Consider the following 26,965-nt stretch of genomic DNA (forward strand, 5'->3'; position numbering starts at 1 on the left):
AGGCAATACGCCCCAGCATGTAGGGATCATCTATGATGGGATAAATAATTTCTTACCTCACAAACTCCCACAGCATACATATTACTGAGGAGAGCAGTGCAGGCAATACGCCCCAGCATGTAGGGATCATCTATGATGGGATAAATAATTTCTTGTGTCTGGAGCATGGCCAGACCTGGAAACCTGTCGCCAGAACCAAGGATGGTCACGTCCATGCTCAAGCCTTGGCTTCCATCCTATATCAAAAAAACAATGTATTTTTTCTCTTAAATAGTATTAGCAGCGAAGCTACTGTGAGAGTGTGTCTGTCTGTCTAGCCCCTTTTATCTATAAGTGCAGATAATTCCCCTTTCTGTCAAAGCACTCTCTTTTACTCACCATTCCCTTCTCAGTTCCTTTATTTATCCTTATCCTCCCACTCACAAACTCTTTTTTTCTTATACTAACTTTACTTTACACCCTCATCCCTTCTTCGCCTACCCAACTCTTCCCATCCCTTCTTCTCCTACCCCTATCTTTCCATCCTTTCGTCTCCTACCCCTATCTTCCCATCCCATCATCCCCCTTCACTAACCCTTTATGCATACATTAATACGTGCAAAAGGTTTAATTTTCTCTACCTTAGATGGATCTGTCTCTGAATTCTGGATTGCTTTCAGTGTGTTGTCAATGGCCGCTGTGCTTACTTTACATTTCTTTGCTCGACACTCAGCGTATCTAAACAAAACAAAAAAGGATTAAAAAGGTTATCTATATATTTCAACAACAAATTAAAAATAAATGGTACCTAAACAACTATAGTAGGTGCTTTCTTAAAATTTATTTCTTGACCACCGAATTCCCCCCCCCCCCCACTATTTTTAATTTAAAACTTGTTTCTAGCCCTTGCCTTGGTATATTCCTACGAGGTACTATATATTGGCAACCGGGCTTTCTTTCCTTTACTTTTACTTAAACTTACGTAAACTAACCAAAATAACACCACAATAGATTTTTCGTCTGTGGTCCAGACTCAATAAGAGGGAAACCGCAAAATATTCTATTGAACCGAAATTTTTTCACGCAGCAAGGAGGAAGTGGGCAAAGGTAAGCAAATATTCTTGATGATTTTGTATATAAATAATACTATACATATAGATACAACTTGAACTTACTTTAGTAAACTGAAAGTTGAGGCTAAACCAACTTTAACTGGATCAAACGGCTCAGTTTCCTAAAAATAAATTAGCTGGTTAAAAAATATTTACATTAAATAGCTGTTTAAGAAGAATTAGGTTAGTATCAACCCCCTATAACACTAAAAATACACCACCCTCCCCTTGATTTAGGTTTAAGGGGGTTGTAAAAATTTTCGGGTGCACTTCGCACATCCACCTTTCAAAACCCTTTGAACACTACTAGAGGTAAATAAGTTTACTTTTACCTTTTCTGGTTGAGGTTTTTGTTTTTTGTTTGGTGGTTCATCCCCTTGTGAAGGAGCGGGGCTACTCCTCTTTGATACATCATTGTTCAAAATACTGTCAGTCTAAAAATATTATCAAATATATATATGTCTAATAAAAGGTAAATCTCTTTATTGTGAGAAAAGTATAATAAAAATTCTTTGGGTACCTACAATTATAATTAATACCTTTCTTACGCAGATTATGACAAATTATGAACTTTTTGTACGACTTCGGATTTTTAAACATACCTAATAAAAAAATATGTTTTACCTGTGAGTTGGAGGACTGGGAATTCACTGATTCAGACCGTACTAAAATAAATATTAAAGATTAGATACCTACAATAGATTTAAGACCCTAGATGGTCAATAAGCATAAATTCATTATCTTTAGGATGAAATATAAATGTAACTGCCTGTTTGTACCGAAAAAGATTAAGGGGAAAAATTATTTTAATTTTATTAAAGACAAACCCTTACCACTTCTAGAAGCTCCCTTGTCCGCGTCCGCTGAAGTTTCCTTTCCATCCATACTGTTTTCATTAGAATTTACAGTACTAGTATTATTTACTCCCCCATCAATCTGTAAATAAATAATATTAATCCCATCCATAATATTTACATTAGAATTTACAGTACTAGTATTATTTACTCCCTCATTAATCTGTAAATAAATTATATTATTCCCATCCGTACTGGTTTCATTAGAATTTACAGTACTAGCATTATTTACTCCCCATCAATCTGTAAATGAATAATATTATTCCAATCCATACTATTTACATTAGAATTTACAATACTAGTATTATTTACTCATCCATCAGTCTGTAAATAAATAATATTATTTCCATCCATACTATTTACATTAGAATTTAGAGTACTAGTATTATTTACTCCTCCATCAATCTGTAAAAAAAAATAATATTATTCCCATCCATAATATTTACATTAGAATTTACAGTACTAGTATTATTTACTCCCTCATCAATCTGTAAATAAATTATATTATTTCCATCCATACTATTTACATTAGAATTTACAGTACTAGTATTATTTACTCCTCCATCAATCTGTAATTAAATAATATTATTCCCATCTATACTGTTTTCATTAGAATTTACAGTACTAGTATTATTTACTCCCTCATCAATCTGTAAATAAATTATATTAATCCCATCCATAATATTTACATTAGAATTTACAGTACTAGTATTATTTAATCCCTCATCAATCTATAAATAAATTATATTATTCCCATCCGTACTGGTTTCATTAGAATTTACAGTACTAGCATTATGTACTCCCCCATCAATCTGTATATGAATAATATTATTTTATGTCAATTCTGTTTTCATTCGAGTTTACATTCCAGTATGGCTTCGAAACCGATTAATATCCGCTGAATAATAACCGGTTATTTCCCTCGTCAATATATGTACATAGAGACTGTAAAGCCCTTTGAGTTGAAAGCTTACCTCGTCCTGGCCGCTTGCGGCTGACAAGTTGCTATCTTCGGCCATCTGTTGGGCCCTCAACGCGTCGACCATTTTAGCAGCCATGGTTACATTCAATATCTAGGTTGGCAATCAATTCAGACGTCTTTATTTCTTCCTGAAATAGAAGCAAGTTTTCAAAAGAATTCTGGGAAAGGTATTATCGTAATCGGAACAAGATACCAAAATAAATGTGTTTTGACTACAGCCTAATATTCCTATATCCCAAGACCTTCTTTAACACTTTTTGCTCTACTTTATGACAAGCATGGCTATAATCCAATTTACACTGCAACAAATGCCGAGCAATACTGTAATGTGAGCAATACTGGAAAATATTTTTAATCGTATTATTGAAAATTGGTTACGATTGTGTAAATAAAAAATATTAGATTAAACTATCTATCGGCAACAAACAAACAAAAACAAGTACCTATCAGCGGATAATGATCTAAATTATGATACAATATTTATTTTATTGCATCGTATTATATATAGTAAAATAAAAAAAATATTAGAATAAAACCTTTTTTATTTTAGCCCCGCGAGGCCGAAGGCCCAGGGTAGTAATGCTTAATTAATCTTATGATTGAATTATACAGGGTTTCGGATCCGCATTGATTTTATGCGGATCCGGATCCTCAAAATTTGGTCAGTGCGGATCCGGATCCGGATGCGGATCCGGATCCTACTGGATCCGGATCTTTGACAATAAAAATAAAATCACCAAATTTTTCAAAAAAAATTTATTCTTTAATTCGAAGTCAAAAATACTTTTAATTTTCAAGTCTGAACCTAAACCTTAAAGATTGGCTCTCATCAAGAGAATATCTGAGATTTTATATAAATTTAGGTAGATTTTTCCATTTTTTCCGCATTTTTTGGAGTCTAAGGATCCGGATCCGCATTTTTTTGCGGATCCGGATCCGGATCCTTGGACTCAAAAATATGCGGATCCTTGCGGATCCGGATCCAGATCCGGATCCGAAACCCTGGAATTATATTACATATGGTTAAACATATAGCAAGTTTAAACTGAACATAAAAACATACCTTTCAGCAAGCTAAAACTTCTTTTGATGACCGCTAAAATCCGTATCTTCCATTTAATAAATCTGAAACAATAGCGCCCTGTCATGTCTTAGAAAACAAGACACAAAGTCATAATACCAAACAAAATATTCTGCGGGTCTCAAAATTATAATAAAAGATTTAACTATTAATTTTTCCTTTTCTGAATTGATTTGCCAAAATAATAATTAAAACAGCTGTAAGTTAAAGTGGAAGAGTACAAATGTAAGTAACATTATATCCATGAATATTAATTTTCTTAGTAATAATTTATAAATCAATTGCCAAAATTAATAAGTGTTGTATACTAAATACGATGCAGGGGTAAAGAATAAGTTTGTAAATTGATTTTTTTAGTTACAAGCAAATTATGAAAATAGTTTTTCAAAATTGAAGATACATTTCCCCCCAGAAAATATTTTATTTAAATTAGTTGATAAAGTTTTGCCACTTCTATCTAGGTATGCCTTTTGAAGTGGCAAATGTTGCCCCTCATGACAGTAGAACTTTCAAGTTAAAAATTGCAGGTAGGGGGGGGGGGGGGGGGGGGGGAGTGCATCTTCCCTTTATTCAGTGAGAATTATGTACAGTATACTAAACTAATCTCAAGTAAATTTGTGTCAGTGTGGTCTCATATGTTCAGTGACAGCAAATAAAAAGTTGAAAATAAGGGAAAAAATAAAAGAGATTAAGCAAAAATCTACAACAAAACATATCTGTATTATACAGCCATTAAACATTAATGACCTGGGCCTTCATCAAACAGACATTCTAATTTTAATCCGACTGTTTACTTCAAGCAAGACATTTTGACATTCAAGATTTTAATCTTACTTCAATTCACAATCTCAATTTTATTGGCAATCTGACTTTGTGATATTTAAAATAAAACAAAATCCTTGACATGCACAGCTGGTTTTATTAGTACACAATAAACATAACAGCTGATTAATAAAGGAATTGTTTTGACTGTAATTCAACAAAGCACATATAAAATAATGATATTTAGTGGGTTTAAATATTGACATAAAAAAGCAATTTTCTACGACAATATGTAATATGTATGTATATAAAACTTTTAAACTATACTTGTATCTTCGCCCTTAGATATTAATTTACATTCTCATTTGGACTCTTTTTGTAGTACTAGCCAAAGTACCTTAGAAACCATTAAAAAGAGCCAAATAGATCAGAATGTAAAAATATCTTAATAACAACCCATTTTAGTACAGAGGAGGGACAGGCAAAATATTGAAGACAAACTAAATTTGCTACCCCCCTTGTAATTTTGAAAAAAGTACTTAAAAATCGCCATTATTTTATACTATTAAGCAAAACAATAAATAAGATATTTTACTTTGATTGTTAAATAATACTAAGGAATAAATAAAATGCATTAACATATTTTTTTAGGCGGTAGGTTGTTACTTTGCATATCTACATATAATGTTACATAAACAAATAGATTAGATCATGTCAAAAAAGCTGCAAAATTCCAATAACCATGCTTTAAGCAATACTTTTTAGCCCAAAATCGGGTTAACTGATATTTTAATTTATTAGAACCAAATTACCAATATCTACAACAGTTCTGAGACAATCAAGATTTAACAACGCACTATTATAGCGCAGCTAAAGTAAACGGACGAAAAATAATCTTTTTTGCACGTTTTGTTGTACTGTGCAAAAATATGTAAATTAATTCTAACTGGCCGCTTGCCTTAGGGTTTTCAATGAATAAAGGAATGCTGCGGCTTTTTGACTTAATCCAAAAGATTCATTAAAAAAATAATTTTCGAACATTTTCTTTTAGACGTGTTTTTAAAGTAACGTTACAGTACTTCATTTCATAGTCGAAAATTATTTTTTTTATAGTTATAGGGGGCAAAAAAGAAGGGTTAGAATTATTGAAAGCTAAACTTTTAAAATTACATTCCCTATGATAAAAATAATATTTGCATTAGAAAAGAAAAGAAACACTACTTTTTAGTTAATAATTTTTATAAATAGATTAAAATAATAAGAGATATGAATGAGTGCATTATTACACACTTTTAAAAGTCATTGTAACTATAGTTTAAGTTATATAAGAAATGTGTAAAACTAATAATAAATTCAACACATTCGCTTGTTGTTGTAGTTGTTAAGAAACACACATTATCATCATCATGAGCAAACTTGCACAGTATTCTTTCTCACAGTACCTCTCTTGCTCTCTCTCCTTCCACTCCGGTTACATTTTTTTATTACATAAAGTATTATTTATCATTAAAAAATTTCGGGCTCTTTTTAGCATTTTTTAAAATCATAATTATCACGCAATCCCGCAGTTTTTGGGGGATTTTTTTTATTATTTTTTCACTGGTGTAATAACCACACTTTCTGCATGACGGGCAGGCCAGGGCACACTTCAGCCAGTTTGCCAAAAATGACATCTGCAGGGCTAAACTTGAGGAGTTTTTTTTGTCGATGGACGTTGATTTTGGATTAATCTCGGGTTTACAGACGTTTTTGATGATTTTATTTTGCTGTGATTTGATTATCAAAGACAGATGATTTTTTTTGTTATGAAGAACCAAATGTTCCAATAAGCAAAGGCTGGTAGGAGTACAATTATTTTCTTATTCTTCTGGTAGCCACAAAGATGGTCAAAATTTTGCAGGTTTTAGTCCATTTTAAAGTGTGGTTTGATTTGGGGTGTTAATTTTAAGTGAGTAAGTGTGTGCTTGTTTTTTTTATTTCAGGGAGGAATGGAACAGAAGTTGGTTATGTTATTTTTAACGGGTTTAGTTGCATTACAAGACTGTTGTTGTTTGGTTGAGGGGGAAGGAGGCTACACTTAACCCCCTGAAATGTTAATTTTATGGGGGGGGGGGGGTAGTAGTAACATATACTCCCCCCAATATCACGTAGAATTTTATCCTCTTAGTGAAGTGAAACAAGCAGTTGTAGCTTGGTCGGATTAGACAATGTTTATCATTTTAATTTAACTTTGCACACTTTTATTTTAAAAAGTAATGTTGTTAAAAATGTGCTGCTAACATGAATATTGATGATTCAATGCTAGTTAGCGCACATAGTTTATCTTCCTATCATTTTAAAATCCATTTAGGAAAGGATGCTTTAAGCATTCTTCAGCTGTAGCGCGTTTGGTCGGATCAAACTCGAGCATCGGTACTAACCATTGCGCAAACTCCTCCGCAATCTGAAATTAAATATCTCATTAAGAATAACTTTTTGTTGTGAAAGTTCTTATTTAGGTAAATGGTTCTTGTGTGGTTTTCGAACCAAAGTAGTCTTTTATACCTAGAAAATACACAGGTAGAAAAAAGTGTCATTTGATATTTAGAAAGCAAGAAAAATTTAAATTCAATCTATAAGTATTTTTGATATTTTAATTCTGAAAATTAACTTTTAATTATCGGAACTATTATTTATCAGAGTAATTACTTCTGTTATAAACAAGGATGAAAACTATACAATCAGTAGAAATGAAAAAGAACAATAACTTATTTTTGTGTCAGAACTCAACTCATTAAGTAGAACATTAATTTGTACGTCTAAACAAAATTGTACAAAGCACAACGGTCTAAGGGTGGAAATTTGGCAAAAAAGTCATGATTAAATTTTCTTATTTTAACTTGATATTATTGATTTACATACCCCAGCCCATGCATAATGGACAAGGAAAAGAAAAAATAACGTTTAGAACGAAGTTTTTTTTTACTTCAAAGTTGGGTCAAATCAATATTTTTTGAAGGTCAAAAATCTACTTTTTATTTTCTACCTAGATATGAAAAATAATTTTTTTTTGCATAAATATCTATTAAAAACTAATTTCGTTCATATTCTTTACAAATATATATACCAAATCAATAAATAAAAACATTTTTATTATATATTTTACCTTAAAAGTGTTAATTTTATGCTTTGAAAGTAAATTTATGAAAAAATTTTCGTCATTTTTTTACTGAAAAATTTAGCAAAAAAAATTAGTTTTCCTCATATTACTCCTAGTTGCGCTACCGACCCCATACCAAACCATATATGATTCTAAATTTTGAGAATATAATACAACTTTAAGTGAAGTTTCCAGAGTGGGGTCGGTAGCGCAACTTTAAAAAATTTTAATCTGAAAATTGCCTGTAAAACCTAAATTTGAGGGGGGGGGGGGAATTACAAACCATAACAGCAATCTTAATTTCTCTGTTATTCCATTACTATTAAAGATAATTGAGTAAAACTTTTTAAAATTAATCAGTAATTACTAGAGGAACAATAATTTTTAAGGAAAACCGCGACTTACCCGCAGTTCCCGCAAAACAAGCCGCCGCCCGCAGATTTTAAAAAACAAAACATTTATTGCATATAGGTCATTTCTTTTTTGATTTTAGTGTTTAGGGAAGGTGTTTGCAACTCTAGTCCTTAGAAGGAAAGTACAAAAATGAATTTTGTAGTAGCGTAGCTACTTTCAAATTCGCTAAGTCCGTCAGTCTGTATGAATCGATATGTAAACATCGTGAATTTCTTTGCTACGACTCAAGACGGTTGAAAGAAAATCTTTTTATGAACATTATCTGTACAAACAACCATCTACTGTAAGATTTATTTGGTCCGTCGGACTGTTGTTAATTCTCTTACAGACATAAGATATCTGTAGGGAAAATTTGATCTACTAAGCAGTTTTATTTTGTAAGAAAGCTGATTTTTTGGTGATGGTTAAGCTCACCAACAAGCATCTACTCTTTAGTTCACTTGGTCCCCTCATCTGTCTGTAAAACTCTAAGAACATTAAGATTTCAAAGAGTAAATGTGTTCGTTTCTTCTGTCTTTTTTTTGTAAGATATGTTATGATTTAGCTGGCAAATACTGTTTTAGTCTATTACTTGGTCTACCGGTTTTTCATTACTGTTCTAAAATGAATTAAATTTTGTTTGATATCAATTTTATGATGTTTATCTTATTTTTGGTTAGATAGGAGGGGGGGGGGGGGTGAGGGGGGCATAGATACAAAAAAATATTTTGGTCAGTTATGAGAATACTTTTTTCCTTTTAAACTCAGTATAATACCTTTAAAAACAGTAAAATTTTAACTTCTGGTTTGGTAGTAGAAAGGGGGGGGGGGTGGCGGTGTTGGCCCCTGTAGGCCCTTGAGGGACAGTACTAAATTTAAATAGATACTTCTAATGGTAAACTATACAAGTAGAAAAAATAGACATAAGGTACTTTACAAAAAAAATAATCAATATCTTTAATGGGAAGCTCGATTATCCAGTCTCAATATTCATTTTCTTTAAGTTTAAAACGACCTAACCTCTCTTAAATAAATTATAAATATTAAAAAGCAGTTGTAAGTGGATAGTAAAAGGTGTATTATAATACTTTTATTTAAATATATCACTTTTTTTATTGACTCCAAACAGCCAAATGAGGTAGCAAATAACACGGCGGAATTCGGCGGTAGACGGCGGTTTCGGCGGGAAATCCTATTATTTATTAATATTCGTTTATCTAGGGTAGTAATTGAATCAGGTTAAAAATTTGGTTCAATTATCTTTAAAAATAACAGAGTAGTAACATAAATTATATTTTAAAAATCACCCCTTTTTGGTTACCCCCCAATCACATTCCTGTGCACGCACCTATACATGACCAACTTTAAAAAGTTGCCTAATGTAATATATTACTCATAACTTTTTATTTTAATGAATTCGGACTGGTAGAAGTGTAAATATTTAAATTTGATTAAAGCTATACCAAATTTCCACTAAACCCCTTAAATAGACCATAGTGCAAAGGGAGGAGTAGGTTGCGCTTAAAATCCGTAGGTAAAGGTGTGAGTTTTAAGGCTTAAAAATAGTAATAGAACGATAATATTCACTAAATATGTGTATTTCTTAATCCGTAGGTAAAGGTGTGAGTTTTAAAGCTTAAAAATAGTAATAGAACGATAATATTCACTAAATATGTGTATTTCTTATTGAAAAGAACTATAGAGTATAGACAAAACATTTTTTAAAAAGTTAACATAAATTTTTATCGTTCTACTACTGTTTTTAACTTAAAACTCACAACCTTTACGGATTTTTAGCGCAACCTACTCCTCCCTTTGTTGCAAAATTGCGCAAATTCACGGTACAGTAAAATGATACAGATGCTTAACTTATAGTATTGTACCTTGTTATCCTAGGAATTATTATCATAAAAATAAAATTAATTGGATAACTTATCATACAAAAAAGTCAAATTGAGCATGTTTTAAATGGACGTAGGGGCTAACTGGTAACGATTATGGAGTTGCTATGCTTGATAAATCGTATCTGATTGTTATAGGGATCATCATGCAACGTTGCAATTCTAAAATGTCTAAATTAAAGAAAAGAGCGTACCGTTAATGACGTACGGACAGTCAGAACCTAATTGTAGAAAAGCTTCGCTTTTTAAAATTTGCTCAAAATCTGTATACCTGTGGGTCCCACTCGTACTTGTCCGTGAGAACATCAAACAAGGGCCAGGGCTTCAGCTTTGTTATGTTGCGCAGCTCACCATTCTTACGGAAAAACTCTTTGCTATACTTTCCTACAAAATAACATCATTTTAGAATGGATTTATTATTACTTGGATCTTACACAAGTTTATCTTGTTCTCTAATAAAGTAGAACTGTAAGCTGGCCAAAACGATACCCTCAATCCACCCCCTTACCCTATCCCCTCCTTACCTCCTTACTTGATGACGTCGCACAACTTTAGTAATGTGGGCTAGATGGTCCTTCACCTAATTAAAACAATTAACCCCTACGGGAAACTAAACCTAGCCTAAAGTGGCTATTTGTCTCGGAATAACTCCAAACAACTCAATAATATTGACTACCATTTAGATTAACCTTATGGGAAACTAAACCTTACCTGACGTGGCAATTTGTCTTGGGATAGGTCCGCACAACTCAATGATGTTGACTACCATTTAGATTAACCTTATGGGAAACTAAACCTTACCTGACGTGGCAATTTGTCTTGGGATAGGTCCGCACAACTCAATGATGTGGGCTAGATGGTCCTCGTCGCGACTGTAATCTTCACCTAAAATCAATAATTAGTGAGATGTTGCTCTAAAAGGGCTAAAATCAGGTGTTTTGGGGTATTTTTAATGATTGAACTTTTCCTCTTGGAGTTTTCTGTTAATATTGTTATTACTCTATTATTGCTAAATCAAGCCTCTAAAACAACTTACATTAGAACTACTTATTTTATTCTTGTAAATACAATTTCTTTAACCAATTCTTCATATTACATTTTTACATGGCATGAAAAAAAATAAAAATATTGATATGTACTGTTGTGTATCCTATATTACAATAGGATATTTGTATATCTTTGTAAAAAGTTGATAGAGAAATTTCTTCTTTAAAACAAAAGCTTATTAAAGGGACATTAATTAAAAGAAGATTCATAAAGAATGTTGCTTAATAACAAACATAAAGCTAGACTAGAAAACACAAACCAAGCAAAACAAAATCATAAAAAACTATATCCTACCAACAACTTAATTTTTTTGCATTTTTATTTGTAAAAAAACATTAATTTCTATGAAACTTACCTATCCATGTATTTAGACTATGTCTAAATACTTTTTACGACAGAAATATTCTTGAGAATTAATGTTTTTTGTTATAGTGAGGTTTCTAATTGATTGTTGACGCATATACGATTAGTGTTTCACCTCTTTCTTATTAAGATTTGTCAGTACTTTTATAAATAAATTTTTCATAGAATGACCAACAAAGATTTATTTTCGTATTTTCATTCATTTTACAAATTCTTATACATAATGTTTCTTTGTTGAAAAAAAATAATAAATTGTGTAGAAATATATCCACATATGTATTTTTTAATGAATTATATCTCCTGAACGGCAGAAAAGTAAACTTATTTAATTTGAGTAAGATTAGGTAGTAAGATAGTCTGTTAACCTATACTTGAAATCTTAGCTGTCATTTATGTACTATCTATCTACTTCTAAAGATCCTAGAACCGACTTTAGGGAGTTGTGATAAAGGAAAGACAGTTTTGATTCAAGGTATATTGGAGTCTTGTTTTATGTAGCCACATCGTTTCAGCGGTTAGCAAGATCCTTCGGTGCACACATACAGACAAATAGACATACTGTTACTTTTATATAAGGATAATAAGTATTCAATGTTAAATTATTAACAGAAGAATTCTCTAACCTGAATGTGGCTCAAAAAGATAGTCTCCAGTGGCCAACTCGAATGCCATGCATGCCAGCGACCAAATATCAGCTGGAGGTCCATAGCCAGCTCCAATCAACACCTGGAAAACAAAAATTGTTTTTAAAAAATGAAAATAAGTTTATAAATTAGGGGGGGGGGGGGAAGTTTTGACACATTTGCATAAACCTGGTGCCTAGGCTTTATCTTTGGACTGAGAGGATAGCCTAGGTTATTAAAGATAAAATCATTCTTATATGATGAATTTCACGAAGTTTTAAGATTTTTTTGCCAGGACTCCAGGTTCCGGAGCTGCAGGCCTCCAGGTGGTCTCTGTACAGGTAAAAATAATTTTTTTTAAAAAAGTTACAGGTCAACTTAAATAACAAAATATGCATCTTTTTTAATGTTATTCACATATTTGAAGAAAAAAACATGCATATTTTGTTTCATAAGCTGACCTCTAAATCATAAAAAAAAAATTATTTACGCAAATGTGTCAAAACTCCCCCCCCCCCCTCCCTTATTTATCAAGGATCAAAACCAACAAAGCAAATATTTGTACAAAATGTATTGTAGAAAAGTCAATACTATTTTAGTACTGTGTATAACTGTCTGCGAAATAACCTAAGCGAGGAATAGATATTTTGATTTTGCTGGCCACGGTAGCTTTCTTAATTTAGCTTGCATTTTTAATAAATATAACAATGGATATAGAATACCTACGTGGATATTGTATGATTTTCTAACAAAACTGTTTCTCCCAGCTAACTAATATAACGTGCCCCCCATCCCCTTCCCTGACCAATGAGGAACTAACCTATATCTGAGGATTATATTAAAAACCTAAATTAAGACGAAAAAAATTCTCCAGTCACAATGTCCATGTATTCTAAATCAATTTATGCAACTTATGCCAGCTTTTGGTGAACAATAGTGTTAAGACGGACAGTCAAAATAAAAAGTAGCAGAGAAGCTACACTACAAGAAAAGCGAAGGCAGCGTACATACCTCAAGAGCTCTGTATTGTCTGGTCTGAATTTCCTCTGTGAAATGATGGTCCACCCAGCAGGCGTTACCCAGGTCAGCTATCTTCACCTGAAGGTCAGGACACACCTCGCGACACGGGTCAGGCTTCAGTCCTAAGCAAAAACAGGGATGACGAAATTCATATAAGTATAGGAAAATAAAACAATGATTAAAACAGGACTTACTTCTCCGTATAATTTGCATAAAAAAAAGGAATACTTGAAATGTAGGTACTTAAATTTCATAACGTATGTTGATATTCGAAGCTTTTAACATTGTGCCTAATTATACTAGGAATCAACATTCAATAAATAGAACAGTAATATAATGTTCTATATATGTTCTAAAAGCTATACAAAAATCAGAATGTTTAAAATAATCGTCCAAACTGTAACCTGCCCAATTATCCTTTAAGGGGAATCAACAGAAATATTTGGGGTTAATATCAATTTAACTCTATTATCCTATCCCTATAAACTTAAATTGATGGGTGTATTACTTTCGAATATTTATCATTTACTTAATATATACTATAACTATAAGCAAACTAATTTACTTTATGACTCAGTAGTTCAGGATGGTTTTATTTACTTTTATGAGTCATCAAATAATCACTAATCAGGTATATGATATCCATTATCATTTATAAATAATAAAATCTCTATCAAACTCATGAGTCATTATAAACTGATTGTTATTATTATTACTAGTGATGGGAATCCGAATCCGGAATCCGAATCCGGAATCCGCCCAATTTTCGGCCAATTTTGGAATCCGAATCCGGATCCGGAATCCGTTTTTTATAGCGGATTCCGGATTCTAAATTGGTAGGCTAAAATTACCGTCTTTTTTCTTACAACTCCCTCTGTTTGAAGGCAAAGATAAAAAAAAAATTTCTACATAACAAATTTTAATAATTACTAATGTGATGTAAATGTTTTAGTTATGCTGGAAGTCAACACTTTAAACAAATCAAGGCTTCAACCAAGTAACATAGTGATAAATTAACGAAAAAAGCTATCCCTCTGTGACGGACGGCCTTTTAAAATACTGCTAGAATCCGGAATCCGAATCCGGAATCCGCAAAAAATAAGAATCCGGAATCCGCAAGAATCCGTCACTTTTTTTGACGGATTCCTTCAGAATCCGGAATCCGAATCCGGCCCAAAAATTCGACGGATTCCCATCCCTAATTATTACTGTCTGTCAATCTATCTGACTGTCTGTTAATCTATCTGACTGTCTGTTAATCTATCTGACTGTCTGTTAATCTGTCTGATTGTCTGTCAATCTATCTAACAGTATGTTAATCTGTCCTGTATTAATCTATCCAACTGTCTGTTATCTATCTGACTGTCTGTTAATCTATCTGACTGTCTGTTAATCTATCTGACTGTCTGTTAATCTATCTGACTGTCTGTTAATCTATCTGACTGTCTATCTATCTGACTGTCTGTTAATCTATCTGACTGTCTGTTTATCTAACTGACTGTCTGTTTATCTATCTGACTGTCTGTTTATCTATCTGACTGTCTGTTAATCAATCTGTCTCTCTGCTATTCTATCTGTCTGTCTTTTAATCTGTCTGATTGTCTGTCAATCTATCTGACAGTCTGTTGATCTGTCCTCTATTAATCTATCTGTCTCTGTTAATATGTCTGTTAATCTATCTGTCTGTCTGTTAAGTTATCTGTATTTATGTTAATCTATTTGTTTGTCTGTAAAACTATATGCATGTCATTGTCTGCTTATCTATCCGGTAATCCTTCTGACTTTTATCAGATAAATACAAATAAAACTTAGATTTTAATATGTAATGTTTACCGTCAAAGGCAAAAAATTAAATTTTTGACCAGGAAAGTCCATTGAAAATAGATTAGAATACACCTACGCCCTAGGCAAACTTTAAAACTGTTTACCTTTGGAGTCATTGTGTGCATTGAAATTGACGGCATCATTGATCTCACTGCTCACACTGATAGATTTCATACTCTGGTCGGCAGCGTTATCCTCCTGCGGTTCAGACCCATACTTGTTGTACTTAATTTTACACTAGCGGATACGCCCCTAGAGGCCTCAATGGACACGTAAAATGTTTTCTTTTCAATCTGTGTTAAAATCAGTTGTTTACCAAAAAGTGTCAAAACGTCTGCTAGGCGGCTCTAGTTATTTGTTTTTATATTTGGCAATTTCTTTTGGAAGGGTGGTCTGGTGGTACCCTCTCCAAAAACATCTATAAACCTTCCCAGGACCTATGAGAAGCATTACTGTAAAGGAGAACCTTATCGGTACAGCAATTATAGAGATCCTTCGCTACACACATACAGAGGTCCTTCTACTTTATTATAAGGAATTGGAATACAAAAAAATTAAATAGTATAATGGTTGAAATTAAAACAAGTAACTTCCACCAGATGAAACTACTTTTGAAACTAAACCTAAGGCACTTGAAAATGTTTACTTAAATTACAAGATTTGTCAATATTAAAATGTATGCCAGTTTGTACACTTACAGCTAGTGCAGATTTTCACCCAACAAATAAGAAAACGAGATTTTAAAATCGGATTGCCTTCTCCTTCCCTACAAATTAGCACAATTTTTATCAAGTATAATTTCCTGGCACTCTGCGGCGGGTGTGTCTCCGCCCTCTTGTACACTTGGGCCGCTAGCGGCAACACCATCTCCTGGAAATATGCAGTATTTATTGACTTAAAACTTTTAAAACATACTTGAAAACTTGGCTAAATTTTTAATCTTGAAAGCATATATTTTACTTTCTAAATCAATTCAATGTAAAATGGGAAATTTAGGGTTTATCAGGGGTGAATATTCTGCAAATTTGACCCGGCTGAGGGGGGGGGGGGGATAAAAAATATGTGGTTGGGGTGGGGGGGGGGGGGGTGAATGTAAAAATTAAGAGAACTGAAAGCATTTTTTCTCCCGTCTTTGGCGAAAAAAACTAAAAGAATATGTGGGAGGGGGAATAATATGAATAAAATAAAGAGTTTTGAGAATATTTTTTCATTTTATCCCCTTCCCTGCTGGAAAAAACTAGGAGAGGAAAAAAAATAAAAATTTATCTTGTGCAGAATATACACCCCTGGGGTTTATTGTAAAAACTTTCAGATTAAAAAAAAAAATAAAATCTTTTAATTTAACAAATAAGTTTTCATTTAGGTTTCCAAAGGTTTTCCAAATGTAAGTGCGATTTTTTTTGGTAATCTTCTTTTAAATCTATGAGCTGTATTTTAAAAATACTGCATATTTTCCTGTATCATTTGTGACAGCAGAGTCAGCAACTGTCACTTCACCATTCTTTTTATCACCGGCACAATTAGTTTCAACTTCAGCAACAACATCTTCGGATTCCTTTGCTTTCTCATCATCCTACAAGAAAAATTATTTTAGTAAAACTTTAGGTGTGTCTAAATATTACAGGAATCAATCGTCATCTATCAGACGAAGACTTTGGAAATTACAGGATATATTGTGAACTACATAATGCACGGGAAAATAGTGACAGGGGGATGAGAAGACATCCAATATGAGGAAAATTTCCATTGTTTAATTTCTTTTTGTTAGTTCCAATACACACTAGAGAATCATGGCGATAGTATATGGGGCAATTATCCATCCATTCAACTACCAAGGTTTTACTTTAGCAAGTTTTTATCCATCTATCCTTTTTTTAAAATTTGATTTGCATAGGACTTATGAAAAGAAAAAAACTTTCAAAGAACTTTAACGTCACATATTTGAATTTTTAAAATTGTTTTTACCTTGGCCTCCAGAGAATTGTTTTGGTCCCTTTCTTCAGATTTCTTGTTTTCTTTCTAAACAAATAAGAAACATATTACCTAGCTAGAATAAAACCCTTTTCCCCCTATCATTTTATTTGTGTATCTTTTTAAAATCATAAACATGTGATGTCTCCCTAACCTTAGTTTCTGTGTCATTAAGAGTAGAATTTGTTGATGATTCGTCCCCTTTATTCTCTTCGGTTTTCTCAGATTCGGTTGTCTAAAGAGAAATATTATTATTCGGGGGATAGAAAAATTTTGCAACTTACTAAGGACCTGGATATGTGTCTATTAATATCTCTAAAATAGTTAATATGAAACTTTTATATTTCAAAGAAACGTGTGTTCTGGTGCTATTCTAGACAAAACAAACTTTTGAAGATAATATTTATATTTGATGCTTATAGTAATTTAGGTTAGATAGAATGAATCTTGAGGGATCGTAGTCTAAGGCCCCGCCGGGTTAGAGCCTCTCACATGGATTAATGAAAGCACCTAGCCTGGCTTATGCAAGGTAGAAAATCGGAATGAATGCTAAGCAGACAGACAGACTAAAAAAATATTGAGAAATCAGCGCTTTACAAACTTTAATTACTATCATTACTTTTTGCAGATTATAATCAGGTTGGAAAACAACTGACTTTTCAAAAATTATAGTTTCATTGAATTTATGCAATTTGTTGTACTTTTATATGATTCATTATATTCAGTAGCGCAATTTTAACAAAATAACTAGTGTATGTCTTTAATTTAATGTAATAAAACATTTGCCCAGTTTTACAGAGGCTTTTATTAAATTACTTTGACCTTATTAGTAAAATGCCATTTCTATTTGTTTTTAGCTGTAAATTACGTAAATCCCTTAATGGGTAAATAAGAAATGTTACTTTTAATTTCGTAAATATTTTTACAATTTCCTAATGTAAAATAAGCAGCTACAATCTCTTAGTAGGCAATAGTAACGCTTCTCTTTAATTAGAATATGAATGTTAGAAACGTTTTATAAAATATCTGTAATCAAATTAAATATGTATTTTATTCTATTCTTACTAATAATTTATATACTTTAAGTTCTTCTTAATTAATGTTTTGGCTTTGTCTATTAATAGCTGCTATACTTAAGAACTAAACTGTTCTTGTTTTGTTTACGGGTAAAAAATAAAGTGGGCATAGACTTTCATTATTGTTCTTCCTTTCAATTTGTTAAAATATTGACTTTGTAAAAATAAACTTTCTTTCTCTACACCACATTTCCTACCTTCCCTTCCTCATTAGTAGATCTTGGATTACCCCCCACTACAGAAATATATATTTCATACAGGATGTTTCAGAAAGTATAAAGATAAAAAATCCTTTTTTTGTTTTGTTTTTAACTATAATAGAGGCTACGCCCCAAGCAACTAGAGGCTCTGTTTTTGAAGGGATAAAATGGGGTTAGAACAACAGCTGAAAACAATTTGGAGCTAAGTAAAGAATACATGGAGAACTTATTCAGTGCAGTAGTTTAAAAGTTTTATTCAAACAAACAATCAAAACAATCTTAAACGAAAAAAGCAAGGTTTAGATAGAGGAGATACAATGTAATGTTTTCCTTCAACTAAGATACTAAAATTATTGAGTTAGATTCAAATAGAAAATAATCTGGTATTCTCAAAAAGAAGAATGCTACTTAACTCAAATTCCTAATTTATCATTTTTTTCTTTTCCGAAAGAATAATTGTAAACTATTTGAGACACCCTGTAGATATTCTCTTGAAAGAGAAGTTTATTATCTGTTCTCAGCAGTATACAGCACAAAAATAATAGAGAAAGTTAGGATCAAATATTTTTTCAAGATTAAGGTAAAAAAAGCTACCCAATAGAAAAATTATTTTATTTCTTTTCTTAAAAAGTACAGTATGCAACTTTTATGCTTTCTTCAATATTGACAAAAGTCTATTTTTGCGTATTCAATGTTTCCTAGATTTTTTGCAACAATTTTTGCATGTTAAGAGTATAAAAGTATCTAATTCAATTCTAAAAAAAAAACGTTTTTAAAGTGTTAACAAGAACCATTTTATTCTTAAACAACGGAGAAAAAACAAGATAAATAAATATGTTTTGGATTGAAAATAGAAGTAAGCTGTAAAATATTTAGGTAGTATTGTACAGCAATTCGCATCGTGTTTGTAACACATAGAAAAACTGACTACATTTGACATAGTCACTAGTGGAAGTACGGAAATACTAGCTATGGAGTAGCTGCGCAAATAAAATCGTTCCAAAAAGTATAATAAATGAAGGCAGGGAGGGGACATTGGGCTGTTTATTACACTAGTACTCAAGTATTGTAATAATGTCTTCTTATTCCTTGGCCTAACAACGTTGGGGGACTTATTAAATTTTGATTGGTTGGTTTAGTTAGTTGAGTGTCCAAACGTTTCAACATATAATGGTAATCTACAGAAGGGATAATTTAGTGTATCACTATTGATGATATACATCAATTTATCGACCATTGTCTTATCCCTTTAGATTCCTGTATTGAATGATACAATGTATTGCATTCTAGTTCTTTTTCTTGATAGTCTATCACATGCAATATTACATATATTACATTCATAAATATCTATTTTTAGGTTCCTTAGATCTGAGCTGCTCAATATTTACATATGTAATTTTGTAGGTTTAATAGAACAGAACGACAATCAGAAAAATTTCTTTTGTAGTAAAAATAGTATTCACATCGTTTAAAGAAGCCGTGTATTACCATAATACTGTACAATATAGTTGGGTATTTTGGTCAAAAAGACAAACAACCCTTTGATTGCACGACCTTTGTCTGAAAGTCCCAACTGTGCAATTGTAATGAGTTGCCCCTGTTTTGGGTGTAGGCATTCCCCCAACTAAAACTATCTAACTCTAGATGCCTGTGCTATGTATGTTGACATCCTTGTCCACAAATCAAATAAGCTAGAGTAAATTCCCTTTTGCCCGACGATACTTAATCATTTCATTTTATTGAAAATTTGTTGAGACTACAATTTTGTTTTCCTAATAACATTTATACACAAACAACAAGTATCAAAAGTGAATTAGAAATGACGAAAGCGTCAAAACGAAGAAATAAACAGAGAGTAAAGCGGGAGGTATTCTGTATAGATTTCGAAGTTTGTAGGCATAGATTTGTTACAGTAAAACAGCTTTATGAATTGACTCGACCCTTAAAGTCTATATAAATTCTTAACAAGTCGGGTATCTAAAAATTTTCCATTTTTTTCTACTTGATTTTTTTAATTAAAAATTTTCTTTTGTTAAATATCCTAATTAGTGTTGTTAATGTGTACAAAATCTTTAATGGAAAATTTTTAAATTCATTGGCATAACCCCGTCAACAGTTAATAGAACACAAAACGCAAATCCAAATTAATTGTCCTTCTCTCCTTTCTTAGACAGCCCTAACTCTGTAGGGCCTATACTTGCGGATATAACCTAACCTAGTGTTATAAACAAATGAAAAAAAGTTAAAAATCTTATACGTTTGGCGGGAAAGGAAGGGGGGGGGGCACTTTTTCACTATATAAGCTTTGAGGAAAATTGCTAATTTTGTATTATAAAAAGTGCAAAATGAATGACATAATTTGATAATATGTGGGAGATATTGTCAGATTATAAAGGTACATTTATCAAATATCTTATTTGGTAGTAGAAAAATATCTATAAAAATAAAATATTTAGTTACCTAATAAAATAATAGTAAGTACATAAAGCTTATATTCAGGGTATTTTGTAAACATAGACATTCCCTGGAAAGTACAACAAATTTCAATCAGCATTTCCTAAATCTTTAGCTGCAGACAAAAAAAACCTTACTACTTTATATCATAGGATAGCAAGAGAAAGAAAATTAATGGTATCATAAATTCATAATACCTAATTACGTTGGACTATGGCATATTTTCCTAGATACCTAATAATGTTTAAGATATAAAAATATAAACCTGATTTTGTTCAATTATTGGTGCTTCTTCAACGTCTGGACTTGTAACACTCATGGCCTACAAAACAAATTTTTAAAACTTTTTTAATTACCTAGGTATGCCATTTATGTTCATAAAAACCTGACTACTAAAAAAAAAGAACACGTAAAACAGCTTTTTGCCCATAAAATGTTCTTATGAAATACCCTTGAGGTTAGGGACAACAATGGTATTAATGATAGTATTTGAAAGTTTTAAACCAAAAAAAAAAAATGTAAGGAAAATCTATTTAACTGCCAACTTTTCCTACTGTTAAACTAATATTTGAAAATGTCCTTACAAATATTTATACTGTGAAAAAAAATTGATTAAGATTTTTTAAAAATTGCTCTTTAATTTTATTCTATTTTTTATTTTTATTTTAAGTGTTTTATTATTTAGGTTTAAATAAAGTAAAAAAAATTTCAACAATAACATGAACAAAAATGAATGAAAAGTATAAGCTAGAATGTTTTTTTTCTATGTATGATATACGTCTATTTCCACAGCAAAATTCCTGCTGGGCTGTAAAGGGTGTAACATTAGTTACAGGATTTAATAGTCATGGATAATTCTTCATTTTGGCAAAAAAAATTATTTTTCTTCTAAGCGAAGCTTTTCGACAAGAATTCTCTTTTTTTACGCCAAAACGGATAGCTTAGATAGAAAATTCAGGCATTATAGAATTTGTCAATAGATTAGAAGCCTTGAATAATATTACACTACTGTAACGTAGTATATAGATTTTAGAAGATTTGCATCTCTATAGGTAGTCATTTACAGTCTGAAAAAAAAGGTTTTTCTTCTACCAAAAAAAAAGATATGCAAGATCTATGTATTATCTTATTAAAAAGAATAAAAAAATTTTAAAAAGACAAATCCATTAAGTTATTAATGACATAGACAAAACACAAGCAACAATTTGTTTGCCTAGAAACTAAACATTAAGATTTGTGCGGTTGTGTGTGTGTGTGTGTAAGTGGGTAGGTGGGTGTGCTTTGCTTCTGAGCATATATACATCTTATAAACAAACAATAGATAAAACATTTTTAGATGCACAATATTCAAGAATTCTTTTATTATGTATTTAAAGGGTCATTTTTTTTTTTTTGGGGGGGGGGGGGGGGGATGTTAATTCAACTATCTCGTTATAAGTGCATAATTTGATAATCCGAATTACGTTACGAAACTTTGCTTGCTAACATGGGATTCGTTTATTGGTCAGTTCGTTTATCTAGTCGGAGGGGAGGGAAATGGGTAAAGGGGGAATAATAATTTTAGTCCACTGCAAGTTTCACTTTATCAGAGAACATGAAAATATGGTGTAAGATCCAAGTAATAATATATTGCATCCAATATTATAGTACCTATTAATCTATTCTATTTGCTCGTATAAACAGACTGTCAAATACTACTTTACGACATGTTGTGTAATATATAAAAATGCGCCTAATGATGCATGTTAGTTAGTTCATGTTAGTTGGAGAAAAATATTTGCATCTAGGTATTCGTGGGTATTTAAAAGTAGCGCAGCTACTTTACAATTCCAATATGCCCGAGCCAACTTTGATATTTTAATATGCATATAAAATTAATTTTACAAGCTGAATTTTACAAAAAATAACAGCAAAAAAAAATCCTAAATATGACTCTTTCCTAAATACATTATCTTATTTGGACAATATATACTAACCCCCCCCCCCCCCCCAAGGACGTCCAAGATTTTTGTTTGGGGAGGCGGGGGGGGGAGGGTAAAATAAAAAAAAATTCAAATTTTTGGGGTACCAACGGAAATACCAAATTAATTTTTTTTTTTTGGGGGGGGGGGGAGCGGGTAATCTTTATATCGTATAAGCAAGGACGTCCAAGCTTTTTTTATTAAGGGGGGGGGGGGGAGGGAATAATCTTTTTTTTTTAAATTGAATGCCCAATGTATAGACGATAGTAAGTAGATATGCCACTCAAAATTTATCTAATCTTTTTGGGCTATGGACGAATTTATTCCCATCTTTAAAAATCACTTAAAAATATTTCTAAATGCGTAAACTAAGCACAAATGTTTAAGTAATTGGACAAATTCTGCTGTCTTGTAAAATAAAATAATCCATTTCCAGTATGGCTTTGAAACCGATTAATATCCAATGGATTATAACCAGTTCTCAGCAACTCTAAAAAATCAAGTTTAGCGTCGTATTACAGACAATTTTCCACGCATTATAAAACAAAAATCATAATATTAATACCAATTTTATTAGACCGGGCCTTCAGCATCTCGGGTCTAAAAAAAACTTAATTTAATTTTATAATTTTTCATTTTAATATCCGCGGAAAGCTGTCTATAACACGATTTAATAAATAACTAATATATTGTTCAAGTTAAGTATAGGTAATGTTGACATAATCTGTCATTTTTTCAATAGAAATGCATTCTTTATGCAATTCAGTTTTGTTTTTCATTTGTTTTTTCCCTTATCGCTAAGATTGTTTCAATTTTTATAATAAAATACATATCTAGCAGCACAGCTACTACATAACTCGGGTTTGTAACACCGTCCGTTTGTCTGTCCGTTTTTGATCGAGAATTTTGCAAAAGGACAAAAAAATCATATTCCATATTATTTTTTTTACAGTTTACTGTTCTGTAGATATTGCTGCGCTTCAAAATTACTGAATTTAATTGTAAAAAGAAACTATATGCTTTTAATAAAATTATCTATTGAAATGATCTATAAATTAGGTCAAGTATCAATAAGTTGAACTAATCAGATAAAGAAATATAATGTTACAATCAGTGTTCAATCATTTCTTTTCTTATAAATTGTGTTTTGTTACAGGGAGGAAGGGGACAATGGACTATTTATAATAAAGTTTTTTATTCGTTTGCTCGTTGATGACCATCAATTTATCAGTCGTTGTCTTATCCCATTAGATCCCTGGTTTTGTCATGATCAGAGTTATGCAATAAGGCAAATAAAGAATCATATAAACTAAGTGTATTCATATTTTACATATAATATAAAAATATCCCTGTCCCAGATATTGACGCTTCCTTAGCCTCGAATCTGTTTCGCTGATCTTGCATAACAACCAAAATATTTTAAAACAGAATAGCAAATAATTTTTACGCAAAAAGAATTGGGGAGAGTTTTATTACTCATAACTTTCATGTTATTTCTTATTAATTTTAATTACTAACTGCTATTGGACAATAAAATCGTACGTTTTGTACGAACAGAAAAGTTTTTATGCGTTTTGTGAAGCCATTTTTACTGGTTTGTAGGTGCACCTCTAGTTTAATGCCTTTCCCAAAGAAATTTGCGTTCTCTCTTTCTCTTTGTGACAAAACTTAGCTTAGTGTAGGTAAAGATTATTTCATGGGCGTGCTACAAATTGGTGGGTGTGCTGTTCACAACATATACATTAAACACTCCCCATAAAAATTCAGTATGAACCTTCTCAAGTCAATTTTAGGAGGGGTACAAAATCTCAGGGGAAAGACAAGGGCCGATAAATTGATGTACAATCATCCCCAATAATGATACACAAAATTACCCCCTTATATAGATTGAAATTAGTGGTTGGAACGTTTAAACACTCAACTTAATTAACCAACCAATCAAAATTCATTAAAGCCCCCAAAGTTGTTAAGCCGACTAATAAGAAAACATTATTGTAAAACGTTGGGGACTTGTGTGATAAACAGCCAACAGGTGGTACAAAATCCTGTGCACGCATTTAGATTACAATATCACAAAATGAAAGCGAAAAAATATACCAGTTTAAATGTTTGTAAGGAAAAAGAAACTATTTCAGTTTCTACGCTTAAAATCATTTTATAGCAGAAAAATACTTTGAAATTTTGCTCTAACAAGAATTGAACAACCGTATATTATCGAAACTCGAAAAAAATAGAGACTTATTAAATCCTAGATACATTTATGTTAAATATGTCCTCTAGGTTTTTAACATTAATGAAAAATTGTCAAGATTTAAGTTATTTTAGAAAAAAAATAAGGCAAATCTTCCTCTCCCTCAACCAAAACATAAAATTAGAAAAGATAGGTATATACACTAAATTCTTTCTACGACTACGCCCTAAAAAGCTTAAGTCACATCATACCATTTGGAAAATATTCTGTAATATAATAAACAGCCTTGAAAATATGTAGGTATAAAAAGATTTATCCTTTCTTGAAAGTTTAAAATGTACACACAACATATTTCAAAATAAAAATCCTCCAAATTTTTGGGTAAAAATCTGTCAATAACAAATTCTGGAAACATTTTTGTGTATGACTTAATCAAATTCAAATCAATCTTTGAGGTTAGGAGGAAGCGAAAAGAAAGATTAGGGATAAGTAAACAGATGGATAGATTCTTAAAATATGAATATGCTAAAACCTTAAAACACTATTAAAAAAACTAATTCTCAATACTAAAAGATATCTAAATCCAATGTCTACACACGGTTGGTTTTTTATTAAATGAATAAGTTAGGGTACAATGTTTGGCACTTTCGATATAAGTAAATGATAATAACAAAGCCACAGAATACAATAATACCTTCAGAAAAATCGATGAAAATAGTTTTCATACTAAATTTTGGTTTTTTTATATTTTTTCTAAAATGTCATGACAGAAGATGTAAAATGTCGTCTTAGTTTTTTGAAAGGATTAATCTTCTCTGAAATCTAAATTATCAAAATATTTTTTTGGTAAATGATTATACGATATATGTCAAACATTTTATCAGAAAGAAATATTTAAAATTGTGAAGTAGAAACCTGAATAATTTTTCTTGTGGAAATAGTTTTCTGCAAATGTTGATAAACATATGTCTGCTAGCATTAAGATGTTTGTACTGCCAATACACGTTGGGTTTTATTTAAATATTTTTTTTAAAATGTTCTTTTTTTACCTCGTATACCAATAACGCAAATTTGCTATCAGGAATTTAGGAACATTAAAAAAAAATATTTTTTTGTTTATAATTAAAATTTTTTTTTCTATTTCTATAATTTCAGTTTATGTGACACTCCTACGCCTGGAATTATTAATGATTTGAAAATGGATAATTTAGCAGCAGATTATAGAAATATGTGCAAAAAGGGCAGTGTGGCTGTGGCTACCGTATGCCTAAAACTAGCTTGTCTCTGCTAAGACTGCAAAAAGTGCATTATGGTATAATAATTGTTGCAATAAATGTATAAGCATAGGTGTATGTAACCCAGACACCTATCTGTTTAAAGTGGTGGTGACCTTTTTATCTACTAAAAAATTGCTTTCTGCTCTTTTGTATTCTAATAAATAGCGCAACCCTCCAAGTTATGGCTACTTTTCATGAACATATGATCTAAAGAATAAGCTCTGACGCAATGTCATATAAGGATATTATAATATTCATTAAAAAAATTGTTATTTTTGCATATATGTTACATTTTACAGTGTTTTGTGGCTCAAAAGAAAGACAATTAAAATTTATTTCATATTATATAGTTTAAATTGCATAAGATAACCTAGAAATAGTAAGAAAGTCCCTTTCTTTTTTTGTCGTAAAACAGAAATTAACAAAGATTTTTATTAAAAAACACCTTAGTGTAAAAATTAAAAATTTTAAATATGGTTACAAAAAGATTCAAGGGGGGGGGGGGAGTTTGTACACTTATAGGAAATGAAATTCAGTACCAATGTTTGGGAGGGTCGTATGGGCTTGTTTTTAAAGTTATCAACCTAATTCTTTTTGTAGGCTCTCTTATATGACTTGATATACACGTATTTCTTTGAAAATTGAATTTCGGTACTTTCCTTCTAGGGGCTTGTGGAGCAAAAGACCCCCCAAAACAATAAAAATATGAGTTCTGACCTTATTTTTAAAGATATCGACCTGATTTTTTCTTAATA

General features: G+C 31.4%; 2 protein-coding genes across 3 annotated transcripts in view; both read right to left on the bottom strand.

Annotated features, from left to right (window-relative positions):
• Positions 1-11: 11 nt before the first annotated feature.
• Positions 12-4,065, bottom strand: LOC145313900 (uncharacterized). Its single transcript, XM_080153559.1, has 8 exons — positions 3,991-4,065; positions 2,920-3,055; positions 1,925-2,027; positions 1,716-1,756; positions 1,424-1,525; positions 1,155-1,213; positions 621-717; positions 12-236 (listed from the first exon to the last, which is right to left on the bottom strand). The coding sequence occupies exons 2-8, from the start codon at positions 3,001-3,003 to the stop codon at positions 27-29; spliced, it is 696 nt and encodes a 231-aa protein (XP_080009685.1). The 5' UTR covers positions 3,004-3,055; positions 3,991-4,065; the 3' UTR covers positions 12-26.
• A 2,817-nt stretch (positions 4,066-6,882) lies between these two features.
• Positions 6,883-26,965, bottom strand: part of SRPK (SR splicing factor protein kinase) — a 38,119-nt gene continuing 18,036 nt past the window's right edge. The window contains exons 9-19 of one of the 2 annotated variants that reach the window (XM_080153554.1): positions 21,047-21,103; positions 17,206-17,286; positions 17,046-17,099; positions 16,534-16,653; positions 15,881-15,948; positions 15,185-15,276; positions 13,248-13,378; positions 12,237-12,339; positions 11,005-11,088; positions 10,475-10,587; positions 6,883-7,213 (exon numbers count right to left, since the gene is read on the bottom strand). In XM_080153554.1, coding sequence (XP_080009680.1) covers positions 7,106-7,213; positions 10,475-10,587; positions 11,005-11,088; positions 12,237-12,339; positions 13,248-13,378; positions 15,185-15,276; positions 15,881-15,948; positions 16,534-16,653; positions 17,046-17,099; positions 17,206-17,286; positions 21,047-21,103 — 1,011 coding nt within the window. In that variant the 3' untranslated portion in view covers positions 6,883-7,105. The remainder of the gene's footprint in view (positions 7,214-10,474; positions 10,588-11,004; positions 11,089-12,236; positions 12,340-13,247; positions 13,379-15,184; positions 15,277-15,880; positions 15,949-16,533; positions 16,654-17,045; positions 17,100-17,205; positions 17,287-21,046; positions 21,104-26,965) is intronic. The other variant, XM_080153555.1, reaches the window with a different exon arrangement.

Source organism: Acartia tonsa, chromosome 3 (assembly GCF_053477335.1).
Source record: "Acartia tonsa isolate MP-2025a chromosome 3, ASM5347733v1, whole genome shotgun sequence".
Classification (NCBI taxonomy): domain Eukaryota; kingdom Metazoa; phylum Arthropoda; class Copepoda; order Calanoida; family Acartiidae; genus Acartia; species Acartia tonsa.

Bases quoted from the DNA above. Each gene is read 5' to 3' on its own strand.
- LOC145313900 (XM_080153559.1), bottom strand. From the start codon at position 3,003: ATGGCTGCTAAAATGGTCGACGCGTTGAGGGCCCAACAGATGGCCGAA. The intron at 1,214-1,423 runs GTAAAAGTAAAC...ATTTATTTTTAG, and splicing joins AAAAACCTCAACCAGAAAAG to GAAACTGAGCCGTTTGATCC. The intron at 718-1,154 runs GTAAGTTCAAGT...TGTTTTGTTTAG, and splicing joins TCAACTTTCAGTTTACTAAA to ATACGCTGAGTGTCGAGCAA.